We start from the raw sequence: 25,280 nt of genomic DNA on the forward strand, positions 1-25,280 counted from the left end.
TTTGCAAGGACAAAAGATACAAAGCCAATACATGAAAGCATGGGTATTTCTATATAATCTCAATGAACAGTGAGAAATTGAAATAAATAAGGGTGACAGTTATATCTCCAAAAAACATGAAATATTTAGGTAAAATTTAACAAAATATGTACTGAAGACTTTGAAACACTGATGAAAGAAATCAAAGAAGACCTTATTAAATGGAGAAATATACTTCCTTCATGGCTTGGAAAAATCAATATTGTTAAGATTTCAGTGGTCCTCAAATTGATCTATAGATTTAACATAATCCTGATAAAAACTCCGGTATATTTTTTAATATAAATCAATAAGCTGATTTTAAAATTTATATGAAATACAGGGAATTACAATTACCTAAACAATTTTGAGAAAGAACCAAGTTGGAGAATTCACAACACTTCATTTCAAGGCTTATTTCGAAGCGATTTTTTTTTCTTTTCTTAATGTTTTTAATTAAATTCAATTTAGTTACATATAGTATATTATTATTTTTAGGAGTAGAATTTAGTGATTCATCAGTTGCATATAACACCCAGTGGTCATCAGTACATCAAGTGCTCTCCTTAATGCCCATCACCCAGTTAACTCAAACCCCCACCCACCTCTTCTCCAGCAATCTGCAGTTTATTTCCTATAGTTAAGAATCTCTTATGGTTTGCTTCCCTCTCTGTTTTCATCTTATTTTATTTCTCCTTCCCTTCCACTATGGTCATCTGTTTTTTTGTTTCTTAACTTTCACAGATGATGAAAAGAAGTGATTGTTCTTAATAGGGACAGTTTTGTACCCCCAGGAACATTTGGCAATGGCCTGGGGACATTTTGGTTCTCATAACTAGGAGGCTGCTAGTGGCATTGAGTGGATGAGGCTAGAGATGCTGATAAATATTTACAATGCACAGTTTGCCCCCAAATAAAGACTTATCAAGCCCAAAATGTCAATAACAGTAAGGTTGAGAAATTCTCCTCTAAGACTGTTGTAATCAAGACACAATGCAGCATTGGCGGGAAGATAGATGCATAGATCAATGGTACAAAAGTATACCAATATATACAGTCAGTCAGTTTTCAACCAAGGCTAAAAGATATTTCAATAGAGAACAGATAGACCCTTTCTTTTTAAGTGGTGTTGGAACAACGGGATATCAATATGCAAATAAATAAATAAATAAACTTCAATTCATCCTCACATGAATGTATAAAAATTAACTCAAAATTGATTAGAAATTCAAATCTAAACCTAAAATTTCAAATGAAACCTAAAATTATAAGATATCTAAAAGAAAACATGGAAAAATCTTTGTGAACTATGTTAGGCAAAGATTTTTTAGATATATCAAAATTATGATCTATGGAAGGAAACATTGGTAAATTGGGCTTACTAAATAAGAAAAACAAACCATCACTGGAAGCAAAATAGTTGCAAAGCACTTGGTATCTGACCAAGAACTTCGATCTAAAACGTACAAAGAATTCTCAAAACAGAAAAAAAAACTATAATTTTTAAAATATGCAAAAGATTTGAACATACATTTCAACAAAGAGGATGCATGGAACCCTATAAAGACTTGAAGAGACTTTTACCATTAGTCTTAGCACAAAATAAAACAGCAATATGATACTACTACTACTTCTATTATTACTGTATCATTAGTACTACTACTATACACACACTGTAAAAAAAAACAATAAGAAAACTCTTACAGTAACAGAGAAGGATGCAAAACAACAGAACTGCCAAACACTGCTTTGGAAATGCAAAGTCATATGGTCACTTTGGAAAAACAGGCAGATTTTTATATAGTTAAACAAATACACATCATATGTGATAGCAATCCATTCCTTCATATTTACCCAAAAGAAATAAAAAGTTATGTGCACACAGAAGTCACACATGAACATTTATAATGGCTTTATTCATAAACATGAAAACCTGGAAGTAATTCAAAGGTTTATCACCTGGTAAATGAACGAAGCATGGTATATCCACATAATGGAATGCTACCTGACACTGAGGAAAAACAAAATTACTGAGAGAACATGAATTTCAAACTCATTATGCTGAGTGAAAGAAGTGAAACTCAATAAACTCAGAAGGTCCTATTTAATTCCATTTGTTTTGGAAAACACAAAAGTATAGGGAAAAAGTGGATCAGTGGTAGCAAGGGCTCATCATAAGGGGAGGGATTAGCTTAAAAAGGGTCATGAAAGAATATTTTGATATGATGGAGCTATTTTAGTTCTCCATTATGGAGCTATTTTAGTTCTCGATTATGGTGGTTAATATATATATATATATATATATATATATATATACTCCTAAAACTAATTAAAAGGTGCATCTTATAGTATATAAGGTATACTTCAAAACACCTGATTTTAAAATTTTAAAAAATAAAACTTTATCCAGTGTATTCTGTTTAATAAAAATAAATAACCCGCTTGCTCCTATTTCCAACTAAATATGTATGTGAATATGGATTTTCTTCATGTATTTCAACCAAAATAGTGTGTCTTAACACAGTGAAAGCAGAAGCATATATAAGAACTTAATCATCCTCTATTAAGCTAGATATTAAAGAGATTTGCAAGTGTATAAAACAATGGCACTCTTCTCACAAATTTTTTGTTGTTAAATGTATTTTTTGTAAAAATGCATTGTTGCTGTTCTACATGAATTAATAATTTTTTTCAAATGCTCATTTTTAAATTTCTAATGTAGCAAATTTTGATAATAGTAAATTATACAACAAAAGCTCTTTGAGATCCACAACATATTTTAAGAGAGAAAAGTTTGAGAAAAGTAAAAGACCAGTGACTTGTAAGGAAACGGGTGTCCTGAATGACCACGAGGAGCTGCACTGCTCTGGCAGGTCTGAATCAATAACATTAGGATTGTTTTGTGATACAGAAATAAATTCCTTTGTTCTTTAATCAGTCTATTGTTGGATCTCTTTGTGACAACAACCACCTGTATCTTAACTAAATGTAATAACCATGAACCCACGCACTACACGAAGCACTGCTACATTCTCACATTTAATTTCCACAACAGTATTGTATGTAGGCATTTTATTTATTTTTGTAAAAGATTTTCTTTATTTGAGAGAGAGAGAGAGAGAGCGAGAGCAGGCATGGGGAGATGCAGAGGGAAAGAGATAAGCAGACTACACTGAGCTCAGAGTCCCTCACTGGGCTCAAGCCCAATGACTCTGAAATCATGACCTGAGCCAAAAACCAAGAGTCAGACACTTACCTGACTCAGCCACCCAGGCACCCAGTATACAGGCATTTTCAATTCATTCCTACAGATGAATAAAATGAGTCTCTGAGAGGAAATAACTTGCTTAAGGTCATACAGCTAGTAAGATTTTTATTCAGGCCTTATTCTAAAACCTAAATATTTTGATCATATAGTATACACACTTGGAGGCAGACAGACCTGAATTCATATTCTTATTTAATCATTTACTGCTGTTAAGATTTGATAGCTATTAAATGGAAATTTGGCTAGTACCTATTTCACAGTGCTATGAGATTTTTAAAAAATGGGTAAAATTTAGTCCAAAATATATACAAATAAGTGTTAACTATTACTACATCTCAATGGCTCTCTTCATCTGGTACCCTACTAGGGGTTTTATGGTGCTTAGAAAACTATGTTTAAGGTGCTTAGAGTAACATATTTGGCATGTTATTAACAAAAAATAAGTGGTAGCTATAATTATTATTCCTACATTTGTCAAGCATGGTTATTTGAGGAAACCTCCTTTGTTCTAATAGGCTTATTCTTAGAATCATTTCAAGTATCTTATATTTCATCTAACATTTCTGGTGAAGCACTCACAGCTCTGAACTAGTCATTTGCAAGACAGAATCAGTTATTACCACTTCTGACATTATTTCTCAGTTGAGTTTAGAGAATATATGGTCAGGGACTTTATCTGGGATATCAAAACTTTGCCTCATCACTCAAGCCTAATGGACTGAATAGTTTATTCTTCTAAGAGACTCTGAAATGCACTTAGTAAGATTTTCATCACATACTGTGTTTTTCTGTGTTCAACAATAGGAAGGTATATATCCAGCTTGTCGAGCCCATACACACATGTGAGATTTTATAACATAAATGAAAAACTATGTGGGATACTCCTCAATTTAAATCCATGACTTGCTCATGAGAGAAAAAAGACATTCTTTCAGTTTAAATACACTGTCCCTCTTGAAGAAGGTCATCAAAAACATAAAACTGAAAATTTTCCTTTCTCCCTTGTTCTTCATCCTACACAGTTCCCACCCCATTCCTAATGGTTTCCGCTTATTTTAGATTCATCTATATCCTTTCAGAGATTTCCCTTTTAAATGCACATATAAGCACCATAGGATTTGCTAAGAATTTTGGCATTTAACCAAACTGGGTTCATGCCACAAACATTAAGATGAAAAGATCTGCGTCCTATCATGCGGATCTATTGTATGCCTGCTGGGAGACTTGACAACAGCAGACATTAGAAACATACTCTGAATGTTTATCTAGTGGTTTTATTTCTTCTATTTGTTTCTGGCAGTGATTTAGGGTGGAGTTCGCCTGGAGTTGTTATTGAACTGTTCTTGAAGCCTTACTCATTTCCTGCCACCCCAACCCAATTGTGTTTGAAGTAGAAAGCTGAAGAGTGAAGATGGTGAAGATGAACATGGATATGTTTTAGTCCTTGGCATCTCAAGGCAAAATTGGTACTTGAAACCAGATATCTGCCTTCAGATCCCATAGTTTTTGTCTATACTATGCTTTAGTCCATTCCATCCTTCTTTGTTTTTGCAAATTTTAAAAATTTGCACTATGTGTGCATTTAACCCAAGGGAATATCAGAAGTTATGGAAGACATATGAAAGAGATGATCTTTATCTAAAGGGACTTAAAGTTATACTGATTTTAAGAAGTAGGTATAATTCTCTTCTAATGTTCCTTTATTTTTTTTAATCTTCCTTTAAACAATACTTTGATATTTTGTAATGTTTTCTGTTGCATGAAAATTAGTGTCCATCAGGTCTGTGTTGGACCCTTTATTAGTTGAATAATACAGCAATGCTAACCAAAATGCTAGTAACCAAAGGAATTTATTTCTCTCTCATGGACCAGTTATTGTATCTGTCCCTGCCAGTAAGCTACTTTCTCCCTTTAAGTGAGTCAAGGAGCCCTTTCCCTTTCATCTATGGCTCCCTCATTCCCGAGGTATTCCAGTGCACAGATTAGTAAATACCTGGAGGAAGCACACTTCTTAAAAACCATGGCCTTGAAGTGATACACATACACATCTGGTGTATTTCATTAGGCTGAAATTGTAATAAGCTACCTTAAAAGAGTAATTTTACCCATTGATGGATAGCAGGGCATCTCTGGCACAAACTCTACAGGGTAGTTTATCACTTTAGGTATTGTCTCATTGTGTGGCCTGTAATTTTGTACATTCCCAGCATTTTGTGAAATTTTGTTTTAATTCAGTGAAGTGGCAAATAACAACCACCACGCTTCTGTCGAATATTTATGTGTAAGTGCTCATCGTCAGCACTAAGATTAGTATTTCTAGAATGAGGAACATGTCTATTTGCTTCTAGGCTCTATTTTTCTTTAAGTGTGTGACCTTGGGAAGATCATTTAATCTCTTGGTGCCTCTGTTTCCTCATCCATAAATTGAAGAGGTTTTATGATCTCCAAAGGTGCTTTCAATGTTAAAATTCTATGAAATGTGAGTTATGTAAATTTTTAAAGTTTGCAGTGTCATTTTTTCCACTTGTTTATTTGTTGCTTGAATTTAAATGAAATATAATTTCATCATCATTTTAAGGCAATAGTCCTAACTGAAAGAGTAAAAAATTGGTACTTATATTTATTCATGCCTAGTTAAATTTAACAGCAACATGAAATAAATGATTACCTGTTTGGATATAATTTCATAATAAGGCCTCTGAAGGTCGTTTGAAATACTGCACTAATTAATGTTTTATTTCCAGCCTTCCTTAATTATTCTAGCCAGATGGTCCTTTATTTATGTTATTGCTAGAGGTTTCCAGCTGAGGTTGTTTGATTGTTGAAGAAAAATATGTGATGGCACCATAAGATAACTGTAATTGAATTGTTAGGTATGTTAGAGCATTTGAGCCTTCTGTCCCTGTTCTATCCACATCTGGGATATAAGTTTGTTAACAAAGCACTTTGACATCTCATCTGATGCTTGAGTGAAATTCTGAACTGTGTAGAAGGAATTCGAATGGGAAAATGACACTGCATTTTATTGTAAAAGGAGACACTTTGCAAATATTTTTCTGTGCAAAATTCATTTTGTGAATGATTTTTTAAAAACTTTAAAGTAAGTATACTTTTAAGGACATGATCTGTTTCCCAATGTCCTAATAACTTCAGGAATAAGCCGTTCCATTAAGGTCAAATTTAAAATTTGTGCAGATTAGCCACTATTTAGGAAGCAGTTAAATGGAATTTTTATGGCATAGAACTTCAAAAGTCTAAATGAATTATCAGCTGAATAGATAGTCCAATAAAAGAAACAGACTTAAAGTGGAAGATAAAAGTGATAAAGTGACAGTAAATTAGAGAATAGAACTAAAAGCTCCATTGTTATGAAGAACAACAATAGACCTGAATTATCTATGTTTCTTTAGAAAATATCTCTTCTCCCTCTTTCACTTGTGAGTTTTAGAATTACTAAATAAATTAATAGCATTTGAGCTGGAAGCTTCTATCAGCCTAGTTAGGTAGGAAGCCTTATTAACATGGCCGTTGGCAACTTAACACTGGACAATTTTCTTCCAAGCGAACGTGATTTCATTATTATAGTACTTAAGCTGTGCACATGCAGAATAAATCAGTTCAATGACCTTCTTCCCAATATGTTCAAAGACTTTGAAACCTTAGCATATGCAGTGCTAATGCAATTGGACATTATTGTCCAAACATTTTGGTGTTTCAGTCTATATGCTCTTTGTCTTGCCTTTGCTTATCATAATGTATATGTAATAAAATTTTATTGATAAGAAGATTATTTTCTTTAAATCATATTACTGTTAGAATGTAATATACTTAATAGATGTTTAGTATTAATAATTAAAGAGGTAGCAAGTCTAGGAGAAATTTTATACCTAATGAAATGAACAAAGCAAAGCAAATAAATGACTCCCAATAGAATGTACATATATGCACACACATGTATATTCACTTGAATAGAAAAATTGACCATGTGGATTTAAGAAGATTTGTAAAGAAACCAAAGAGGAAGGTATAAGAGGATTGTATTGTTGTCTTCTTTTGGCAATAAGTATTCAACAACATATTTAAGTTAGCCATCTGAAAAGCACTGAATGATGCCTCATAAAAGAAAGACCTTAATAGAGTGTTGTGTGTTTTTTTAATTAGCTTGTCCCCGTTTCTGCCATTATTTAGTTGACCATTTCAATCTGGATAATTTCTCTCTGCAGTACGTTTTTGGACCACTTGCTGAACTAAATCTCCTAATTTTTATAACCCAGAATATATTTTAATTTAACCTTGTGGCTATATACTGGCTAGGAACATCCACATGTGCTTCATTAAGTATACTTAGTTCTAGGCAGAATGAGAGTCCGTTTTCTTGGCTTGCCATGGAAAAACAACCACAAGCTCTTATTACTTCAGCTATTGGCCACCACCTAGTTTCTAAACTAGGGGAAGATCAGTGTTCCCAAAGTTGGCATGAATTAAAAGAGAAGTTATGCTTGAAACGATGACTAACATTTATTGTAAAAGTCATAAAGATTATGAGAAATTAGATGGGAGACCTTTACATAAGTATTTTGCTAGGAATTATTAAATGTGTTTCTATTCAGATTCATAAAATGAATAAATAGTACCTTTGACCAATTTGCTTTGATTATTTGCTTTGAAGTTGACTTTTCTAGTTCTCATCATTTACAAATGGTTGGTTCATGCTAAATCATCTCCCTTTTTTGTGGCAACAGTATGTAAATACTGTATACGGAACTTAAATTGACCAACCAAATGATCCAGGAATATATACTAGAATAAACTCTTTAGTTATCTCCCATTGTAATTGTGAAAACAACTGTAGTTTTGTTTTTTAAAGGCTTTATAAAATAAGTTACAGGTATTTATTTTTTATGCACTTAGGGCCATCTTGTTAACAGATATGGTTATAGATTTTAATAAATTCATGCCACATAGTAAAATCCTAAATAATTGTTAATAAAGAATTATTTTTTTTGCAGTTTTAACCTTTCATATAATTTTGCATATTTTCATAGCTTTAAAGAGAGCATTTCTCTATCAAAAAGTACTTACCAGATCACTTTGTTTTACCTTTAGACTAATACAGTCTGAGGAGAGTTGGAACTTTTTCTGTTTTGTATTTTTCTCACTGTACATTTGAGATGGTAAAATTGATCATCATTTTTAATTATTAGAAAAGAATTCAGTGAATACAATGTGAGTGAAAAGCCAGATATGTAGAAAATCCCTATACTGATCAATAATAGGTACTGATGTACATTTTGTTTGCAGCACTTCAGTAACACATGCTATCCATGTGATTTGAGAAATATACCTAGCCAGTGCAAGTGAGCCTGGACAGAGGGTTTGCAAAATGGAGAAAAACATTTAGGAAAACCAGAATAATGGAAACATGTATATTGCCATTCCTGTTAATTGATGATAAAATATCATTGATTTTTTTAAGGGCAAAACCTTAATGAAGCAGTATGCTCAGGGTCTCATATAGTCTCAAGCATCTCAATAGAATGAAAGCATACTATTCTGCATACATCTTATTTTTAAAAGACGTAGAGCACCTAAAGATTAAATATTTGCTTGTAATGGTTACATTGTCATATAGCAACTGACTATATGTAATATTAAGCTTAAAAAACACGAGATAAGAAATGTTTGCCAATTGTCTAAATTTTATTTTGATAAAGATGGACCTTTTTCTGAGTTTGTCTTATTTTCTAAATCATTATTGGTCATTTATTATAGATGGATTATTAGAAGTCTGTGTAGTACATGTAGATTTCCTTTCAGTTTAGTAATGGTAAGTCTATTATTACCAATTTAAATATTGTAGTTATATAGTTTCTAGTTAAAAATTAGGCAGATGTTTTTATATTAGTCACCTTTTAAGTAATAGTTTATATTTGTCACTGCATAAAATGATTATAACACTAAAACTGTAAACACTAAATCAATAGGCAATCTAATAAATGCCAGCAATTGAAAAAACACAGTTGGCTCATAAATAAAACCCTTCAGATTTATGACATTATGTTTAAAAGCTTTTGCAAGCTTTTATTTTTTTTGAGCTCTGATATGTGCATTTTCAAAAATTTACTGGCTGTTTACTAATACGTTTTTATATATGTTTATATAGCCATCTGAAATCATCATGTTCATTTATTTAGTCCATTAGTCCCTTCTCATGTCTTTCAGTATGAAATCCACACTCATCAGCATCAGATGAAAGACACCAGGTGATGTGATCATAGTTTCTCCCCCACACTTATCTTTCAGTATGTCTTTCTGCCCCATATTCTCACAAAACTACACTGGCTTTGCCTTGAATCCACCATAATTTTTCTCTTCCAAATGTGTTAGCAATCTTTGTCCCTCTGTTTAAGATGTTTGCTAGCTTCTTTGTTACTCAAAACTGGCCTCCATTCTCAGACAATAACAGCAATATGCTTCCAAAGGACTGTAAGCTGTCAGGTTATCATTGTCCTCTGGAGGGTCTTGCCAGGCAATCAGCCCTCACTCTGAGCTAAGCATTTCACCTTTGTCCCTCTGTAGTAGCCTGCACTTACCTCCATTGTGGGACTTGTCATACTGTCACAGAGTTAGTTGCCTGCTTACTCACCTCTCTCTCCCAATACTCTAGGCTTCTTGTTTGCAAAGGTGATGTCTTCTTCATTTTATGTCTTCACAGTACAGCACAACGCCCTGGTACATAGCAGGGACTCAATAAAGGTTTGTTTATAAAACAAAATTATTCAGGAGGTCCACCTGTTAATGTAGTCTAAATGTGCCTATGATCACATCTTCTTATCTGCATTGTTTCTGAGTTTAGATAATGTATCTTGAATACTAATATTAAATTTGATCATTTCTGGTTTCTCTTGTGGGACAATGAAATAGCTCTCCCTAGGTGTCTCTGAAAATGTGTTTATCCTCAGAATTGAATGCAGTATAAGCAGGCTAATGACATTCTTTTAATTATTGACATTTTGTCAAAACAGGGAATGTTTTCCAGTTATTTGCACATAGGGGAGGTTGGCATTGCTGTTATAGACAGAATGAAAACTTGTGGATTTCTAACAAATCTTTTCTCCCTGCTGTTATCCTCCTATTTTCCTTGACTAGTTTAAAATGTTACTTGGAAACTACTTATTTAACTATTTTTACTTGAATTTTCCTTTTTTTTTTTTTTGGAATGAAAATTTTAATTCTTTGAAGTAAGAGACTTTTTTGTATCTCAGCATGGTGCTTTACTTGTAGTTGGTATTCATTGTTAGCAGAGTGTAAGAATTACTGACAGGAAATAGAATGATTTTCATTATTGCTTCAGTCAATATGGGTAGGTTTATTAAGAAGACTACAAATTCTTTGATATTACTCCAAAGAAAGGTGACATTTTATTCCCTTCCCTTGAATCTGAGAGGACTCTATGATGGCTTCCTCCAGTTGTACACTGTGTATGTGACTATATGCCAGTTGCTAGACACAGGCCTTAAAAGATTGGCAGTGTTTACTTCTTGTCTAGAATATTTGCTCAGGATAAGCCAGCAGGTCTGTCTTCTTTGAGACCACCAAGTTGTGAGAAGCTCAGAGCATGTAGATAGAAGAATGGGGGGAACGGAAAAGACAGAGAGAGAGAGAGATGGGGGAAGAGAGGAATGAAGGAAGGAGAGGGAAAAATCTAGAGAGGCACTAAGAATCAAGATACAAGATATGTGACTCAAGATCCCGTTTTGGAAAGTGGACATTCCAGTACCATTACCCACAGGTGACACATGAATCAGAAATGAACCACCTATCCAAGTTTTTCCAGAATTCTTGACTCAAAAAATTATGAATCAAATATTGGTATAATTTGTTAAACTACAATAGATTATCAGAAGAAAGAGTGATAAATCTATAGAAAACATAGAAGCTTAACATAGTTTAGTCTCTACTTCATGAATAATAAGTATAAAATATATTATCAAGGCTATTTTATTTTATTGAAAGCTGTTAAAGGATGTTGAAATGTCTTTATTATACAGCTTAAAGAAGAGTGGATTATGAGTTACATCTTTCTCATTCTTGACAACCATCACATGTTGCCATGTTTCTTTTTATGCTTCTTATTAATGAATAAATTACTTTGTTTTTGCTTTTTGCTTTAAATATTGGCATAAAGAAAGTCTGCGGTGCTCTAAATAATAGTTTTGGGGATAAAGTGGAATCCAAGATGATTATCTCATTCTGTAGTAACTATCTTTTCTGAATTTTTCAAACACCTTCTTTGATTTGCTTATTATCTTGAGGCTTAATTTCACACCTTTTGGGTGAGGCCAACCCACTTAAGTGGCAGTAAGAGAGGAGAGAGAAATTAAAGCAACAAACTGCTGCCAATCCCTGGTAATCCAAATCAACTTGGGCTCTTTCCATAAGTTAATGCTTAAAACTTCAGATGATGATGCACTGTGATTTAATGAAAACACAGTTTACTGTCATAGTGATTATGTCAGTAGAAGGAATAAGAACATTTTGAACTGTTAGACATACTACATTTTCTTTTATTTTTAACTAAAGTCCTTCACCTTATAGTTTTATCCTTTGTCTCCTGTAAAAATTCCTCCCCAAATTCCTCCTTAGATTATTCAGTAAGTGGGAAAATAAGCCTGACCATCTGTACTAGTGTAGCTAAATATTCCTTATTTGCACATAGGTTTCCTTGTTATGATGTTATTAGCATAAGTCTGGGACTTCATGACCAGAACAGGGAAGAGCACCTCCACTGTTTGGTATCAGCCAGGCCTTCTGCTGTACTTGTTCATCTCCAGCAGTGCTATTGGTTCATATCACTCTTGTCCTTCCAAGAATTTAATTCAGTAATTCTCAACTCCATGCCATTATAACAAATATTTTATAGTGTCCCCTTTATTAACATGGAATGAAACATATTACCAGTATAATTTACATATATCCATGATTTTAAAACACAGTAAAATGTCCTATGTATGAAAACCTAATGTGTATTTTAATACCCAAATGCTTGTATATATCTATGCTTTAAGATATAATGAAGTAGTCAAATGCTTTAATCTATTCATAGAATTACCACAAATATGAGAGCTAGAAATGCTAACAGAGGTTTGTTGTATTGGTGACTCATCCATAAGAGCAGCATTGCAGTATAGTCATGTGATTTTTTGAAAGTGAACAACTCATGGTGATGTTAGGAACAAAGCAAAGAATAATATTTTCTTAAAATACATGGTCGTCGCATCCATGAAACATTCATTGTTAATAACACCATGTAAAACATAGTGTTTATAAAAAATGTAGTTAGGTGTTGAACTTAAATAATCATAAACAGAGGAGTACCTGTTAGGGCTTATGAATGTCATGCAGGAATCAGGAAAGTTTGTGGTGGGAAAGTGTCTTGTGTATTGAAGGACCTTTAGAGTGTTTAGCTTCTCCTATTAAATGCTGGCCCAGCCATTTCTCTCATTCACTGTAACAGTTCTCACACCAACACACACTTGACAATTTTCCATAATGCCCTTACAAGATGGCACCTCCACCAATTATGAACTTTCTTAAAATTTAAATTCAATTAGCTAACATATAGTACATTATTTCAGATATAGTTCTCAGTAATTCATCATTTGTGTATAACACCCAGTGTTCATCACATTATGTGCCCTCCTTAATTCCCGTCACCCAGTTATCCCATCCTCTGACCCACCTCCCCTTCTGCAAACCTCAGTTTGTTTCCCAGAGTCAAGAGTCTCTCATGGTTTGTCTTCCTCTCTATTTTTTCCCATTCATTTTTGAATGGCCCTCTGCACCATTTCTTATATTCTGCATATGAATAAAACATATAATAATTGTCTTCTTCTGATTGACTTACGAACTTCTGCTTCAAACACTCTCTTTTCTTTTTCTTCCTATTTATACCCCAGCATCTTGCTGACAGTATACTCTTCCTGAATTCTCTAGCTTAACATATAATAATTTCTCCTAACTAAATATAATAAGAAATGTAACCAAACTTATGCAGTAACATAGTTTTTTTGTGACATCTTTTACTACATAAATTTTATATACATAAATCTTAACATCTAAATTTAATACTTTTAATACTATATTGTTTAGCTAACATTACTCATATCCTGTACTTAATTTATTTTCTTAGTATATGTATATATGAATCTGTTTATATGTGTGTATGTACTTCCAAACATGTACATACACATACTCATTTCTGTTATAACCCCATTAGGGCAAGATCATACTTTATGGAAAAGACAAGGATTGGTAATACGGTTTTAAGTCCTCAGTATAAAGTGATCATTGAAATACAGGAGATTAAGATGGAGCAGCCAGGGAAGCAAATTAGGACATCACTGTATCACTTGTCAAGGAAAGGACATTGTAAGAATGCTTTGAGAAGAGAAAATAAGGACTGAGAAGGGCTCAGAGAAAGAAATGAACAAATTGACAAAGCAACCTTAGCTAAGGCCTTTTTGAGGAGAGGTGGGGATGGAAGCCAACTTAGAGAAGTAAGATGTGAGAAAGTAAAGGGAGTAAGTAAAGACAAGTATTGTTCAAAAAAAATTTTTTTTCCTCTGCAAAGGAAAAGATAGGGCTGTAGTTGGGTGGACATGGTGATGGCTCAGGGACATGGATTACTTGTGAGGGCACATATAAGTTTGTGTGCATGTATATACATTAATGGAGGTATCTTAAAGAGGTTTAAATGCTAATAGAAATAGGCAATAGAGAGTAGCTTAAAGGTTAGGGAAAGGAGGATAATCAGTAGATTTAGATTTATGGGAAGGTAGTAGAGGAACAATATTGTTATCAATTTATATTGTGCTTTCCAATTTATATTGTGCCCGTAAAAGACAATACATTTTTTTGTATCCTCAGTACATAGATTATTATCTAGAGAAACTAGGATCTTCTATATTTTAGTTGTAGGAAAGAAGGAACTGTAGCCTGTTAAGAGTTAATTTACCTGAAAACTCAAATTCCAAGATCCTGTACCCATATTTTCATTATAACCCACCTTCAAAAATTGCCAAACTTGTGTTCCTTATATATTTCATCTATAGAAATATTTTAAATTATCTTTCTCAGACATTAAATAATGGTTTTAATAATTTTTGAATTACCATTAAGTATATAATTTTAGTGCTCTTCTAGCATACACTAAATTTTAAAAAGTAATAAATGTGAGAAATGAGTTAAATCAATATGATTAAATCTAATAAAATAAAAATTGAAGAACCTACATTATTTCTAGAGTAATATCTGTAAGATAGGTGACAAAGACTTCTGCATATATACAGACTCCAGTAGTAAGAATAAGATGATTATGTGCAGACAGCTTTTGTTTTCTTGGCCCTGTACCTCACCTGTTCTTTTTTATTGGTTGATCCTATTTCAGGAGAAAGTCTCTTTACATTAGATTAGACTGTATACCAGCCACATGGTTTTTTGTCATACTAAAATTTCAAATTTAATAAATGATCAGAAGCAATCTAGATTCTGTAATAATAAATCACAATATAGTTCATGGAGCTTGGCTAGATGGCTCAATTAAATAAAATTTCACCTAAGTATATTGATAGGAGTGGGATGTTATTTGGTGTGAGTGTGATGTGTACTCTTTGATCAGTTGCTTGAGCTTATTGTGATTCTCTGGAGTGTATTGAATAATTACATACTGTTAGAAATATTTTATATTTTGAGGGTTTTAGGTAAAATACTTATTTGAGAATACCATGTAGTTTATAACTTTAGATGCTATTGCTCATAATAGAGTTTCAAAACAGCAAAAATAGTTATTATTTAAATGGTAGGAAAAGATAAATTCCAACTACCTGAATCATTCCAGGGGGTAGAATTATTGACTGGATGGGAAATTGATCTTCATATATCATAAGAAAGAATGCTCCAAATAAGACAAGTCATTTTACTGAAAAATCTTATTTACTTAAGAGAAAAAGAAAACAGTTGATATATCCTTGACATTAGCTGATGAAAATTAGATTAATTTGTGTTAACATTTAGAGTAAATGTAAATTTTTAAACTAGTTTTCTCTTTATTGCCTTGATAGTATAAGTCAGGGTCTGTGTCAAGTGCTTTACATACATTATCTCATTTAATTTACACAATAACCCTATAAAATATTATTTTTTCTTTTTTTAAAAAAAAGGAACTCGTAACTAGTCAAAACAGGACTTATCTGGGTTAGTCTTCGAAGCCAAAGTTCTTGACCATTCTGATGTGTTGTGTGTATATATATATATACATATATATATATACACACACACACAAGTATATACACACACACGTATATCATAATCTTGACAACTTGTAACATTTTACTTATACTTTAAGTATAATATTTATATATTCATAGTAAACATGGCAATATCTGTTTATATATTTTAAATGCATTAAAAGAATATTTATATAGTACCTATTATTATGCCTAGAACAGCTCCAGGCATTATGAGTTTCAAAATGTATAATAAGCTGTCTACTTTCAAAGGAATATTCAATCTAGCTAGAAAAGAGTGATGTAAATAAATAAAACAGAGATGGTATAGTTCAAATTGTATGGCATCTATTATTACATAATGGGATGATATGCAAAAAGTATGTTTGCTAGAGATGGTAAACCCTATAGGAGTTTTTTAAAAAGAATTGAATGTCATATGTCTTTAGGAGAGCTTTTTGGAGGAGGTAAGAACTAAGCACTTAATGGATATAAAATATTTGAATTGATTTAGATACACAAAGTAGCATGCTGAGGTACATCTACTTTAGGATTAAGGTTTCTCTTAAACTGAATGATACCAAGCATTTTCTGGTTCTGAAGGTACATATAACGCAGTGGCCCTATATATTTCTCTGATGTAGCCAAGGCAGCTTATTTAGAATGCTGGCACATATCTTGGTTGATTGACCATCTTTCTGCTTGACCCATACCATTTCCCTACAACTCCTGTTTTGTTCTGGAGGATCTGCTCTACCATATTTCCATCTTAAGGCAGCCTTCTTACATTAACATTCTGCCCTGGTTTCTGTTCTCATTAAGCCTGACTTCTGGTTCCGTTACCAATGTTCTCCATTGAAGGGATGACTGAGTACTCACTCACCAGCTTCAGTGTCCAACTGCCCCAGCACTTGCTGACTCCCTGTGCTAATCTACGGCAAGCCTCACAGTCAGTAACATGCTGGTCTCCATGACAGCAAAAAATATTCTGCACTTGTGTTTTAGTAGCAGGAACAACTTCACCATGACAAAGGCATGGCAAAGAAAGACAGTGAATTGTCACACCATTTAAAATCCCAAATGCCATTTTCTTGCTGTGCTGTTACATATGAGCAATTATAATTTATGAGGATAGTATGTAGATTTTAGGTAATTTCTATTTCTAATTCTCTATGTGTAATACAGATATATATATATGTATACAAATATTTTTGTTCAAGATAGTGAATCATTATTTTGCTTATTAACTTTTTATGTCCTGTCATCACGTATAAATAAGAATATAGCTTGGAAACAATTTAATGTTTTCCAGTAAAAAAAAATCCAGACATAAAATAGTTGTGCATTTTTCAAATTAATCTATTTTTATCTTCAAGGTTTACAATCACTTTCCAATATATGAAAATTACCATATGAATAATTTGACATAAAATTTTGTTCTTTCACATTTCAAAGTTTATTTTTAGATGTAGAAAAGATAAGTTTTTTTCTCCTTTCTACTCCTACAGTTAGAATCCAGACCACTTGCAGATATCTTACTGCTTACTTTTTTATTTACCTCACTGTAATTATATCCAGTGGTGAAATCTACAGGATCAAGGTCACCTTGCTCTATGTCAAGCTACTCCACTTCTTCACTGTTTCTGCATTTTAAAATACATATTATTAGACGTTAAATTCTGAGTTTTTGCACATTTAATTTTAAAGCCATGACTAAATTGGTTCAGTTTAGGAACATTATCCCAGAAATGTTATGTGTATTTGGTCATTTGACTACTGAATCTACAGACCAGATGCGAGAACATCTAATGGTTTCTCATTAATTCAGGGGATGCAGTGATGGAAACAATACATTTGTTTTGGTGGCCAGCATTAAAATAAGAGCTATCAAAAAGCTAAAGACTGCTGATACGGGGGAGGGACAGAAACTGGGGAGAGAAATTGAGGCATTATTTCTATTAGAGACATATTGCAGAGTCATGGATTATTAAAATTGTGAAGATACTGAAAGATCTAGTCAAAACTAATTCTCCTAGGCATTGAGAAAATAGGGTACCTGCCCAAGAGCGCCTAATCAGTTAGTAATTGACGAAGGCTAGAACTCCATCTCTTTTCTCTCAGTACTTTTTGGCCTAATAATAAAACACAAACATAACTTTGTGTTTATGTATACCAACATTTGGGGGAGAATGTACAAGAAACTTTTAACATTATCATCTTTGGATAAAAAGATGAGTTTATCCTGTACTTTATTACAACTTTATATAAAGTATATGTGTTTATAATTTTAAGTGAATAAGCTTAAGTGAATTTTAAGTGAATAACATATAACTAGGATTCTTAGATTCAGCATTTTTCTCACTTTGAGATTTGAATTGGAAATCCTGAGTCCGGGGGGAGGGGCAAGATGGCGGAAGAGCAGGGTCCCCAAATCGCCTGTCCCCACCAAATTACCTAGATAACCTTCAAACCATCCTGAAAATTTACGAATTCGGCCTGAGATGTAAAGAGAGACCAGCTGGAATGCTACAGTGAGCAGAGTCCGCGCTTCTATCAAGGTAGGAAGACGGGGAAAGAGAAATAAAGGAACAAAAGGCCTCCGAGGGGGAGGGGCCCCGCGAGGAGCCGGGCTGAGGCCGGGGCGAGTGTCCCCAGGACAGGAGAGCCCCGTCCCCGTCCCGGAGGAGCAGGAGCTGCACCAACCTTCCCGGGCGGGCGGAAAGGGGCCCGCAGGGAGTTGGAGCAGGACCCAGGAGGGCGGGGATGCCCTCGGGCTCCCTGGGACACTGACAGACACCTGCGCCCCGGGAGAGTGCTCCGAGCTCCCTAAGGGCTGCAGCGCGCACGGCGGGACCGACCGGAGCAGCTCGGAGGGGCTCGGGAGCGGCTCCAGGGAGGGAGCTGCGGGGCGGGAGCGCGAATCCAACAGCGCAGGCCCCGGAGCACAGGGCGCCGGGACACAGCCCAGGATCCGGCCTCCCCCGGGACAGGCAGAGGCCGGGAGGGCCCAGGACAGCGAGGACGCTCCTGCCCTGAGCTGAGCAGATCAGCGGCCCCGCCCCGGAGCCTCCAGGCCCTGCGGACGGAGAACCGAGAGCCCCGAGCCCCGTAGTTCCTGCGGAGGCTGAATCCAGGCTTCCAGAGCTGCCATAGCAACTGCGGCTGTTCCTCCTGGGGCCCCACTGGGTAAACAACCCCCGCTGAGCCCTGCAGCAGGCGGGGGCAGAGCAGCTCCCCCAAGTGCTAACACCTGAAAATCAGCGCAGCAGGCCCCTCCCCCAGAAGACCAGCTAGAGGGACCAGTGATACTCCCCCGTGTTCCAATACAACTTGTTTTTGGCCACTCTGCACTGAGCAAAATGACTAGAAGGAAAACCTCACCTCAAAAGAAAGAATCAGAAACAGCCCTCTCTCCCGCAGAGTTACAAAATCTGGATTACACTTCAATGTCAGAAAGCCAATTCAGAAGCACTATTCTACAGCTACTGGTGGCTCTAGAAAAAAGCATTAAGGCCTCACGAGACTTCATGACTGCAGAATTTAGATCCAATCAGGCAGAAATTAAAAATCAATTGAATGAGATGCAATCCAAACTAGAAGTCCTAACGACGAGGGTTAACGAGGTGGAAGAACGAGTGAGTGACATAGAAGACAAGTTAATGGCAAAGAGGGAAACTGAGGAAAAAAGAGACAATCAATTAAGGGACCATGAAGACAGATTAAGGCAAATAAATGACAGTCTGAGGAAGAAAAACCTACGTTTAATTGGGGTTCCCGAGGGCGCCGAAAGGGCCAGAGGGCCAGAATATGTATTTGAACAAATCCTAGCTGAAAACTTTCCCAATCTGGGAAGGGAAACAGGCATTCAGATCCAGGAAATAGAGAGATCCCCCCCCTAAAATCAATAAAAACCGTTCAACACCTCGACATCTAATAGTGAAGCTTGCAAATTCCAAAGATAAAGAGAAGATCCTTAAAGCAACAAGAGACAAGAAGTCCCTGACTTTCATGGGGAGGAATATTAGGGTAACAGCAGACCTCTCCACAGAGACGTGGCAGGCCAGAAAGGGCTGGCAGGATATATTCAGGGTCCTAAATGAGAAGAACATGCAACCAAGAATACTTTATCCAGCAAGGCTCTCATTCAAAATGGAAGGAGAGATAAAGAGCTTCCAAGACAGGCAGGAACTGAAAGAATATGTGACCTCCAAACCAGCTCTGCAAGAAATTTTAAGGGGGACTCTTAAAACTCCCCTTTAAGAAGAAGTTCAGTGGAACAATCCACAAAAACAAGGACTAAATAGATATCATGATGACACTAAACTCATATCTGTCAATAGTAACTCTGAACGTGAATGGGCTTAATGACCCCATCAAAAGGCGCAGGGTTTCAGACTGGATAAAAAAGCAGGACCCATCTATTTGCTGCCTACAAGAGACTCATTTTAGACAGAAGGACACCTACAACCTGAAAATAAAAGGTTGGAGAACCATTTACCATTCAAATGGTTCTCAAAATATACCCTAAAAACTACAGAACACTTCTGAAAGAAATTGAGGATGACACAAAGAGATGGAAAAATATTCCATGCTCATGGATTGGCAGAATTAATATTGTGAAAATGTCAATGTTACCCAGGGCAATTTACACGTATAATGCAATCCCTATCAAAATACCATGGACTTTCTTCAGAGACTTAGAACAAATTATTTTAAGATCTGTGTGGAATCAGAAAAGACCCCGAACAGCCAGGGGAATTTTAAAAAAGAAAACCATATCTGGGGGCATCACAATGCCAGATTTCAGGTTGTACTACAAAGCTGTGTTCATCAAGACAGTGTGGTACTGGCACAAAAACAGACATATAGATCAATGGAACAGAATAGAGAACCCAGAAGTGGACCCTGAACTTTATTTTTTTTTTATTTTTTTTAATTTTTTTTATTTTATTTTATAAATTAATTTTTATTGGTGTTCAATTTACCAACATACAGAATAACACCCAGTCCTCATCCCGTCAAGTGTACCCCTCAGTGCCCGTCACCCATTCACCCCCACCCCCCGCCCTCCTCCCCCTCCACCACCCCTAGTTCATTTCCCAGAGTTAGAAGTCTTTATGTTCTGTCTCCCTTTCTGATATTTCTCACACATTTCTTCTCCCTTCCCTTATATTCCCTTTCACTATTATTCATATTCCCCAAATGAATGAGAACATACACTGTTTGTCCTTCTCCGGTTACTATGGCCAAGTTCAAAAAGGGTGTTGCCTGAGTTCTCCTCTGGGATTTTGATGGAATCTTGTCTCACATTTAGATCTTTCATCTATTTTGAGTTTATCTTTGTGTATGGTGCAAGAGAGTGGTCCAGTTTCATTCTTCTGCATGTGGATGTCCAATTTTCCCAGCACCATTTATTGAAGAGAGTGTCTTTAAAACAGACATATAGATCAATGGAACAGAACAGAGAACCCAGAAGTGGACCCTGAACTTTATGGTCAACTAATATACGATAAAGGAGGAAAGACGATCCACTGGAAGAAAGACCCTGAACTTTATGGTCAACTAATATACGATAAAGGAGGAAAGACGATCCACTGGAAGAAAGACACTCTCTTCAATAAATGGTGCTGGGAAAATTGGACATCCACATGCAGAAGAATGAAACTGGACCACTCTCTTGCACCATACACAAAGATTGTGAAAGGGAATATAAGGGAAGGGAGAAGAAATGTGTGAGAAATATCAGAAAGGGAGACTGAACATAAAGACTTCTAACTCTGGGAAATGAACTAGGGGTGGTGGAGGGGGAGGAGGGCGGGGGGTGGGGGTGAATGGGTGACGGGCACTGAGGGGTACACTTGACGGGATGAGCACTGGGTGTTATTCTGTATGTTGGTAAATTGAACACCAATAAAAATTAATTTATAAAATTAAAAAAAAAAGGAAATCCTGAGTCCAATTCAATTGTATTATTTAACTATTCTCTGAACATAAGATACTTTTTTTTTTTTTTTTTGGAACTCAAGAGAACAATGTTGTTCTGTAGAGCAGTAATTTATGTCCAGGTACATTTTCAATGTGAAATTAGCAATATTATTTTGAAAAATAATTATCTGTACTTTGAGTATTATAAATAATTATATTATTTGTATATTAAAATTATTATCTGTATATTAGTATTTGTATATTAGGTTATAATTATTACATATAATTAAACATCTATGGTATAATTACGTATAATATCTTGCCTTACAGAAATGTTTCTCAGGGTGGGTGGGAAGTGCAATTTTGATGCCTAGGGGGTGTTTGGTAATGTCAGGTTACAGTTTGGTTTGTTGTAATTTGGTACAACTGGCACTAGGAGGTGGGCAGTACGTCGGCCATGAGGGGAGAGCCCTTATAAAAGAGAACCTAGCCTGCCCCTTCCTTCTCCCATATGACGTTTCAAGGAAAAAGCATCCATCTAGGAACCAGGCTTTCACCAGTTTCTGAATCTGACAGCCCCTTGATCTTGAATTTCTCATCCTCCAGAATTGTGAGAAATAAATGTGTGTTGCTTATAACCTACCCGGTTTATGGTATTTTGTTACAAGCAGCCTGAACAAAGATGTCCCCTAGAGAAACTCCCCTGACTAGACTCAAATGGTCTCTCTTCCTGTTCACAGGGTCTCCTTTAAAAAAAAAAAAAAAAAAGATAGATAGATTGATTGATTTGACAGAGTGAGAAAGCACAAGCAGGGGGAGCTGCAGAGAGACAGGGAAGAGCAAGCTCCCCACTGAGCAGGCAGCCTTATGTGGGGACTCTATCCCAGGATGCCAGGATCATGACCTGAGCTAAAGGCAGCCGCATAATCAACTGGGCCACCCAGGCACCCCCATAGGGTCTCCCTCCTACTGTACCAAGTCTGATAATGATGTCTCCCTTGCATTTTTTAAAATCTTATTCATTGTATTCTTCAGCTCCAGAATTTGGTTTCGTTCTTTTTTATGATTTCTATCTCTCAGTTGAAGTTCTGTTTTTGCTTGTACATTGTTTTTTTTTTCATATTGTCATTTATCTGTGTTCTCTTGTCACTTGCTGAACTTCCTGAAGACAGTTATTTTTAATTCTTTGTTAGGCAATTTGTAGATCTCCATTTTATTTTTGCAGTTAGTTAGGAAAATTATTGTGTTCCTTTAGTGGAATCACATTTCCTTGATATTTTAATGTTCTTTACATTCTCGTTTTGCTTTCTTTGCATTTACAAAAATAGTCACTTCCTCTAGTCTTTAGTGTTTGGTTTTCAGAGAGAAACACCCTCACCATCAGTCCAGCCAAGGATTCTGGTGCTTTCTCAGGCCCTTCTTATGGATGTCCTCCCTCTACATTTCTTTTTCTTCTCTTTTTTTTTTTTCAGTCCCTCTACATTTCCTGTTCCCTCTTGGGGTTGGAGCAGAGAAGGATACTTAAATTTAACACCCTGTGTTTTCTCTTGATACTGCAAAATCAGGTCAGGTGCTGAGAGCCTCCTATTTGCTGTCTTTAGTGTGGTGCCCTGAAATGTTCCAAATGTGTTCTTTCTTCTAATTGAGCACAGTTGGACCAGCTCTGAGTATATTCACTATTCATCTGCAAAGGTTTGAACTTGTTGCCAGTGGGTATACACACAAGAGCTGGCCATGTGCTTCTGTGTGAGTGAGGCACATGGAGTGCTGGTGGTGTCCATATGGACCAGTGGGGAGGGTCCACAGATAAGGCATCCCCTGTGGCACATGGGGAGGGTTTCCTGATGCATTCTGTGAAATCTTTAGTAGCATCTGCGTCCATTTAATGAACTGTGAGCCCTGGCTACTGTGTTCCCAGCTCTTTCGGTCCCTCAGTTGTATAGATCACCTCTTAGTAAGGTGAGAGAGAAGAAGTCATCTTGAGTAGCATCCTGTCCAGCTGGGGTAGCTGGGCACCGTCTACATGTTCGATGTCATGATTAATTTATAAAATCTATATTCAATTCTTTGAATCAAATTTTGCCCAGTTTGTTGTTGCTTTTTTATTTCTAATGTGTATTTGGATTATTCATGGCTTCCTTAAATCCTATTACTCTGGTTTATTGAGAGTTGGGTTCGTTGTTTTGGAAAGCTATATTTCTACAATTCCACAGTTCTGCCATTCTGCAATTAAAATATATTTCAAACTTATTATTTGGAAGTACCTTCAAAAATAATTGGTAAATCACATAAAGAACCAACCTCACTGCTTATAGTTATGCCTCTTGTTTTTTCCTGAAAAGATAAAGAGATCTAAGTTTTCCAATATGGTAACCACTAGCCATATATGACTACCTAATTTATACTTAATTAAAATTAAATGGAATTAAAAATTTAGTTCCTTAGTCACACTAGCCTCATGTCAAGTGCTCAGGAGCCCACGTGTTATTAGTAGCTATTATATTAAACATTGCAAATATAGAGTATTTCCAACATCACAGCAAGTTCTATTGGTGTGAACTAGCACATATCCAGATTGACCATTTGCCTTCCTCACAGGTCTTCTCACTAGAGGTTTTAAATATTTGCAATATTCACATCCACTTTTAAAGGGTAAAAATATTTATCAACACTAAAGATACTCCAGGTATTTTTCTGTAGGCTCTAAAGGAAAGTTCATTACTAAAAGTATTTTGAGTAATATCTTAAATACATGCAGTTGAGAGACTATAGATGAATACTTTGAGTGCTCGAATGTGTATATTTTGGCAGGTGTGCTAGGTATATTCTTTATGCCTCTTCAGGTCCACTCTTCATCCCTTTCTGTCTCACTCTATGCCAGTGGACCTCTTTGCCCTCCTTTTCCCAGTAGGTTTCATGTAAAGTATAAGATCAGGGTATTTATGTCACCAGTTCCCACCTTGCAAGGTTCTATAGGCTGACTGTATCCCACAACCCAAGCTACATCTGCCACCTACTATTGCATAACAAACAATCCCAAATTCTAATGGCTTAAAACAATATTTTTTTCCACAACTCTGTGGATTTTTCTCTCTCTGGGGAGTTCCTCTTTTCCATGTTGTATTGACTGGGATCACTTATGTGAGTACATTCAGGAAGGAGGTCATCTGGAGCCAGCACATGTCTGGGACCTCAGCTAGAGTGGCCAGAACAGCTGGGAGTGGTTGGTCCTCTCTTTCAAGTAAGGTAGTCAGGTGCCTTTACATGGTGGATCGGAGGTTCAGGAGGTTGAAAACAGAAGTTTTTAGACCTCTTAAGGCCAAGGCCAGGAACTAGTACAGCCTTACATCCACTGCATCATATTGGTCAAAGCAAGTTATGAAATCAGCCCAGTTTCGAGGGGCGGAATGGAAATTCTGAATTGGAGAAGCAGCATGCATACACAAAGATGGGAAGAGTTGCTGGTGGCCATATCCACCATACAAGTCATAGATCAGTGAAAGGACTCTTTATAAAGACTCTCTCTGTTTCCCAAAAACCACTTGTTCCCTTTATCTCTCCAAGCCCAGGGTGGTGTGACTCCCAGTTCTTACTAATCCCAAAGTACTGGTACTTTGTGAATTTCTTAAACTTGTCCACCTCTTGTTCAATATTTATTTTTATTTTCCCCTAGCTTCCTGTTTCAACACATTAAATATTAGTAATACTACTTATACCTGTATTTGTTGATAATTCCATTAATTTTATTTTTTAGCAGTCGTAGGTATCTAGGAATTTCCTCT

At 35.7% G+C, this 25,280-nt stretch overlaps 1 protein-coding gene across 2 annotated transcripts in view; it reads left to right on the top strand.

Annotated features, from left to right (window-relative positions):
• ATRNL1 (attractin like 1) overlaps positions 1-25,280 on the top strand; it is a 777,593-nt gene that overhangs the window by 451,309 nt on the left and 301,004 nt on the right. Inside the window, exon 27 of one of the 2 annotated variants that reach the window (XM_055300427.1) lies at positions 4,587-7,239. The exons of the other annotated variant lie outside the window; for it this stretch is intronic. Within the exon in view, the coding sequence (XP_055156402.1) occupies positions 4,587-4,589 (3 nt within the window). The 3' untranslated portion in view covers positions 4,590-7,239. Of the gene's footprint in view, positions 1-4,586; positions 7,240-25,280 lie in introns of those variants that run through there. 2 annotated transcript variants of the gene reach the window in all.

Source organism: Nyctereutes procyonoides, unplaced genomic scaffold (assembly GCF_905146905.1).
Source record: "Nyctereutes procyonoides isolate TBG_1078 unplaced genomic scaffold, NYPRO_anot_genome, whole genome shotgun sequence".
Taxonomy (NCBI): Eukaryota; Metazoa; Chordata; class Mammalia; order Carnivora; family Canidae; genus Nyctereutes; species Nyctereutes procyonoides.